Below are 6,313 nucleotides of genomic sequence, written 5' to 3'. Positions count from 1 at the left end.
GATTTGTGCCTTCGAAGTTGTTGATTTTTATGGCACCGGAATGGTAGACCTCCTCGATAATGTAAGGACCTTCCGATTTAGAGAGATGTTTTCCTGCAAAAATCTTAAACAAGAGTTGTATAGCAATACATAATCACCTACATTAAACTCACGCTTTTGTATTCTTTTATCATGCCATCTTTCAACTTTTTCTTTAAACAACTTGGCATTTTCATAGGCTTGGGTTCTCCATTCATCAAGTGAGCTAATATCAAATAACCTCTTCTCACCGGCAAGTTTGAAATCATAATTGAGTTCTTTAATAGCCCAATATTCCTTATGTTCTAGTTCGAGAGGTAAGTGACATGCTTTTCCATAAACCATTTTATACGGAGACATACCCATGCGATTTTTATATGCAGTTCTATAGGCCCATAATGCATCATCAAGTTTCATGGACCAATTCTTTCTAGATCTATTAACAGTCTTTTGCAAAATTAACTTGAGCTCTCTATTACTCAATTCTACTTGACCACTAGACTGAGGGTGATAAGGAGATGCAATTCTATGATTAACATCATATTTAGCAAGCATTTTACGGAAAGCACCATGAATAAAATGTGAACCACCATCAGTCATTAAATATCTAGGGACTCCAAATCTTGGAAAATAACTTCTTTAAGCATTTTAATATAAGTGTTATGATCAGCATTACTAGTTGCAATAGCTTCTACCCACTTAGTAACGTAATCAACAGCAACTAAAATATGTGTATATCCATTAGAGGAAGGAAAGGGTCCCATATAGTCAAAGCCCCAAACATCAAATGGTTCAATAACAAGTGAATAATTCATAGGCATTTCTTGACGTCTACTAATATTACCAATTCTTTGACATTCATCACAAGATAAGACAAACTTACGGGCATCCTTGAAGAGAGTAGGCCAATAAAAACCAGATTGCAATACCTTGTGTGCAGTTCTATCTCTAGCATGGTGTCCTCCATAAGCTTCGGAGTGACACTTGCGTAGGATATGTTCCTGTTCATGCTCAGGTACACAACATCTAATAACACCATCTACTCCTTCTTTATAAATATGTGGGTCATCCCAAAAGTAATGCCTCAAATCATAGAAGAACTTTTTCTTTTGCTGGTATGTGAAACTAGGTGGTATAAACTTAGCAACAATGTAATTAGCATAATCAACATACCATGGAGCAGTATGAGAAGCATTTATGACATTTAATTGCTCATCAGGAAAGCTATCATCAATAGGAAGTGGGTCATGAAGCACATTTTCTGGCCTAGACAAGTTGTCTGCAACGGGGTTCTCAGCTCCCTTTCTATCAACGATATGTAAGTCAAATTCTTGTAGCAAGAGAACCCATCTAATAAGTCTAGGTTTAGCATCTTTATTTTCCATAAGATATTTAATAGCAGCATGATCAGTGTGAATAGTTACTTTAGAATCAACAATATAAGGTCTGAAATCACAAGCAAATACAACTGCTAAGAATTCTTTTTCAGTAGTAGCATAATTTATTTTAGCATTGTCTAGGGTTTTACTAGCATATTGAATAACATTTAATTTCTTATCAACTCTTTGCCCTAGAACAGCACCTACAGCGTAATCACTAACATCACACATAATTTCAAAGGGTAAATTCCAATCAGGTGGCTGAACAATAGGTGCAGAGATCAATGCTTTCTTAAGTATTTCAAATGCTTCTACACAATCATCATCAAAGACAAATGGTATATCTTTTTGTAATAAATTAGTTAGAGGCCGAGAAATTTTTGAGAAGTCCTTAATGAACCTCCTATAAAATCCGGCGTGACCAAGGAAACTTCTTATACCTTTGATGTCCTTGGGACATGGCATCTTTTCAATGGCATCAACCTTGGCTTTATCAACTTCAATACCTCTTTTAGAAACTTTATGCCCCAAGAAAATACCTTCATTAACCATAAAGTGGCACTTTTCCCCATTCAAGACAAGATTAGGTTCTTCACATCTCTGCAAAACTCGATCAAGGTTGCTCAAGCAATCATCAAAATAAGATCCATAGACGGAGAAACCGTCCATGAAAACCTCACAAATCGTTTCACAAAAGTCAGAGAATATAGCCATCATGCATCTTTGAAAGGTAGCAGGTGCATTACATAAACCAAAAGGTATACGTCTATAAGCAAAAGTACCAAAGGGAAGTAAATGTAGTCTTCGATTGATCTTTGGCTTACACAGGTATTTGAGAGAAACCAGAATAACCATCTAGAAAGCAAAAATGTGTATGTTTGCTTTATAGCATTTGATCGATAAAAGGTAAGGGGTAATGATCCTTTTTAGTGGCCTTATTAAATTTGCGGAAATCAATTACCATCCTATAACCTATAATAATTCTTTGAGGAATCAATTCATCTTTATCATTAGGAACAATAGTAATACCTCCCTTATTAGGGACACAATGGACAGGACTTACCCACTGACTATCAGCAACGAGATAAATTATACCTGCCTCAAGAAGCTTTAGTATTTCTTTTCTTACCACTTCTTTCATTTTAGGATTCAGCCATCGTTGATGATCACGAACTGGTTTAGCATCTTCTTCCAAATTAATTATATGTTGACATAGAGTGGGACTAATGCCCTTAAGATCATCAAGAGTATACCCAATACACTACAGGAATCAGCTAATTTGTTGTCAGTACTGCACTTTGCCGTCAGCTTTTCATCGTGGCAGACGGCAAAGACATACTTTGCCGTCTGTGGTTGACGGCAAAGGACAACCGACGGCAAAGACATACTTTGTCGTCTGTTTTTGTTTTGCTGACGGCAAAAGCATACTTTGCCGTCTGTGTTTTTTGCAGCTGACGGCAAAGACAGATGTTAGCTGACGGCAAAGATTCAAAGACGGCAAAATGTATGCAGGTGACGGTGGGAAAACGGGAGCCCGTCTTTGCCGTCTGTGCATACTGGGGCTGACGGCAAAGGCCATATGGGCCATTGGGCCTCGGCGCTCTGGCCCAGCCTAGCCGGCTGAGGAGGCAAAGCCTCTGCCCGAGCTGCCCCTCACCCTCTCTCTCATTCTCTCCTCTCTGCCCGATTCCCCTGGTCGCCTCCCCCCAAGCCCGCCGCCGCCAGCCCGAAACCCTAGCTCCCTCCCTCGCGCGCTCAGATCCGCCCACCCTCCCTCACTCTTCGCGCTCAAATCCGCCCTCCCTCCCTCACTCTTCGCGCTGGAAACCCTAGCCGCCGGGCCATGGTGACAGACAGTGACAACGACGACGGTGGCTACCTTGACGACGGCGGTATGGTGTTACTCCCCCATCTCTTCTCCGACTCTTTCTCTGATCCCCCATCTCTCGTCGTCTCTGTAGGTGCGGCCAGCAGCAGAAGCACCACCATGCCCTCCCTTCCTCCAACCCTAGTGATCCGGCCATGTTGGCGGCGGCCAGATCTGCACCAGGACAGGACCTGCTTGTGCTCGTGAGGAGGGGCACGCCATGGAGCAGCTCATCAAGGACAGGTCCGACCCTTCCCTTCCCTTCGTTCTATGCAGTTAATCCAAGGGTTATATGTTCTATATTGGAGTACTCTGCATTCAAATTATTTCATGTGTTATATTATGAGATTGATGTTCTTAAAATATGTATTCTCAATAATAGTACAAAATACATGTCTGTGCTCCCATGGATCCAGGAAGTATAAGATGAACTCGATAATCACCAATTGGTTTCATTATTGCTGTCCCGGTCCTCATGAGCGGATAATCTTTCTACAACGAGTAGATGGGGGTACATGGTTTGGGTTTCTCTGCAGAACTGAAATAGTTTTCCAAGTACACACTTTATCAGAACCGAGACACGGGTAGGCTCTGGGTTGTGCCATCACATTAGTGAAAATAGATGTACAATGCCAATTAGTATTTTGTTTGTTGCTTCATCATCCCTCACAGACTTTCAGGTTTGGTATTCCTGCTTTTATGATATACTTAATGATTGAGGAAGGATCTATGCGATCGAAACAGATTCCTTGTTCTCATTGATGTCATGATACGCTGTGAGGCAATTCCTTGCCATTGGCCATGTTAGGTCATTATTATCTATGCACGTAGGAGGCTTCTGTTTTTTATATATTTATGGGCTGATTAATTATGGGCTTTTGGGTTAGTATCCTTTTGGAAAATGCACTGTATTTCAATTCCTATTTTGTATCATTCAAGATTCTTCCTTTGATGTTATTTTGCTGCTGGTCATGCTCCTAATGGCATTTGTTAATACATGTATCCATGGTTTTCTTGTGTTATGATTTATCTTTCCTACAGCCAACACATTTTTTTCTCTTGGCCGACTTGCTGCTTGCATACATGACAGATATGCATCCATGGTGAAGTTACTATATAAGTATAGGGTCAAGCACTGCCCCGACATACATCCTATTTTGAGTTTTTCCTCAAAGTCCCATGGCCATGTTGCTGGTAGAGTTGGAAGGTATATACTGCTGTGATCTTACTTCTATATGGCCATGTAAACCACACTGCTTTGCACTTTTTTGATAAACCGGTATATGAGTTTGTAACTTCTTTCTCTTCTCTCTTGAACTGTTTATTTGCAGCACCGCCCTTGATTTTGAAATTGGAGACGGAAGATGGATAACAGAGTTCAGTACAGTAAGGATGCTCTACAATATAGGAATCCAGGTGAATATTCTTGCTTCTAAGGTCTCCTGTGTTGGATGTGTTCTCAGTTTGCCTCTTTATTTCTCCTTTTGCCTCTGCACTACTGCCAAAACTTTATTTATTTATCTCCTTGAGTGAAATAATAATATAGGATAGTATTAACTACTGATTCAAGCAGTAATGGGTATGAAGCAAATGACTCTTGCATATGTTCACTGTTTGTCCAATACAAAAGCTAGAATATGAATTGTTGCGACAAAATTGCAGTTGATACTATTTGATAACATGCAACAACCATGGATTCAAGATCATGTAATCTTAGTCTACTTTTCATCTCATGCAACAGTTTCACTAGTTTGTGTACGATTCGTGTTGCATGTTATTACATAACCAGTTATCTTAATATTCTCGTGTTGCCGAGCCGATGACCAACCACCAGGGAAGGTCGATCCCTCCCTCTCGACTATGTTTTATTTCCCCAACTTATGCATGCTCTACTCTGGTTTGTATTCTTGTGGTTGATATACTGCTTGATTGAATTGTATGAGGCCACTAGGTTCCTCTCATGTTGCTCTTTTTCCTGATGAGCTGTTGTACATGTATGTGGCTAGTTCAGATTTGGTTCTAACAAATATTTAATTTGCTCCTGCTGCTCTACATGTAAATACTTGCTCCTGTTTTGCATGTCATGTTTGCTCCTGCTAAATGATGTGTAATAGGAGCTGTTCATGTACTAGGAGGAGCTGTTTTACATGTCATATTTATTCCAGTACTAGGCTAGTTCAGATTTGGTGTCAACAGGTTCTTGTCTATTAGGATGATGTTATATGCTTGACAAGTTTATTTGACTGACAAAAAATGCCTTTAGTATGATGAATGATGCTCTCGAGTCTGAATCTAGTTGATATGATGAATATAAGTCTGAACCTCTTTCTTGTTTGGTTAATTGCAGTGGACATGTGAATAAGGGATGGAGCAGCAACGTTGATTGGTTGCACGGAGCTACAGTCAACCTGATGTGGTGTTTTAATCTCCTTGACATAGAGAGTAGTTGTGTGTGGTTTCCTTTCGAGTAGCATAGTTGGAGTTTAGCATGTGTGTGTAGAGCTGATGGTCGTGAGGCTAATTCCGGGAGTAGTACATGACTGGAAGAGGCCCAGCTAGATATGATACTTTGTGATGGTTTAATCTACTTTGTGATCTCATATGCAACACTTTGTGATACCCTATGATATATATATGGACATTTGCTACGGTTTGTTTTGTTTCTATGGAACATTGCTATTATATTTGTGATATATATGGTCTATTGAATTGTTGAGATAAATTTCTTTAAAAAAATCTGTACAGAATTTTGCCGTCAGCAAATGAGTACTTTGCCATCTGTCTGCTGATGGCAAAGTGCTCAGATCTTTTCCGTCTGTAGACTGACTGCTGTTGACGGCAAAGTGCTCAGCTTTTTGCCGTCCAGAGGCTGATGACAAAGTATCTAACGTTGTCCGTTAGGATGTCCGTCAAGTGCTTTTCTTAGCCGTCAGGCTATAACGGCTGACGGTGAAGTGTGAAAACTGACGGCAAAGTATGGCTTTGCCAATTTACCATTTGCCGACACACTTTGCCGTCAGCTGCTGACGGCAAACTGTTTGCCTTCATG

At 40.3% G+C, this 6,313-nt stretch overlaps 1 protein-coding gene across 2 annotated transcripts; it reads left to right on the top strand.

The window, feature by feature from the left end:
- The first annotated feature begins 3,049 nt into the window (after positions 1–3,049).
- LOC125509946 (chaperone protein dnaJ 13-like) lies at positions 3,050–5,928 on the top strand. Of its 2 annotated transcripts, none has more exons than XM_048675016.1 (5): positions 3,050–3,289; positions 3,359–3,507; positions 4,306–4,471; positions 4,596–4,680; positions 5,612–5,928. In XM_048675016.1, exons 2-5 carry the CDS (start codon positions 3,420–3,422, stop codon positions 5,624–5,626), a joined length of 354 nt encoding a protein of 117 aa, XP_048530973.1. In that variant the 5' UTR covers positions 3,050–3,289; positions 3,359–3,419; the 3' UTR covers positions 5,627–5,928. The 2 variants fall into 2 exon arrangements, with proteins under 2 accessions (XP_048530973.1, XP_048530974.1); XM_048675017.1 differs by having other exon boundaries at positions 3,051–3,289; positions 4,355–4,471.
- Positions 5,929–6,313: the final 385 nt, after the last annotated feature.

Source organism: Triticum urartu, chromosome 5 (assembly GCF_003073215.2).
Source record: "Triticum urartu cultivar G1812 chromosome 5, Tu2.1, whole genome shotgun sequence".
Taxonomy (NCBI): Eukaryota; Viridiplantae; Streptophyta; class Magnoliopsida; order Poales; family Poaceae; genus Triticum; species Triticum urartu.
This window is presented reverse-complemented; position numbering and strand designations above follow the sequence as displayed.

Bases quoted from the DNA above. Each gene is read 5' to 3' on its own strand.
- LOC125509946 (XM_048675016.1), top strand. From the start codon at position 3,420: ATGTTGGCGGCGGCCAGATCTGCACCAGGACAGGACCTGCTTGTGCTC. The intron at 3,508-4,305 runs GTCCGACCCTTC...TCTTTCCTACAG, and splicing joins GAGCAGCTCATCAAGGACAG to CCAACACATTTTTTTCTCTT. The intron at 4,472-4,595 runs GTATATACTGCT...GTTTATTTGCAG, and splicing joins GTTGCTGGTAGAGTTGGAAG to CACCGCCCTTGATTTTGAAA.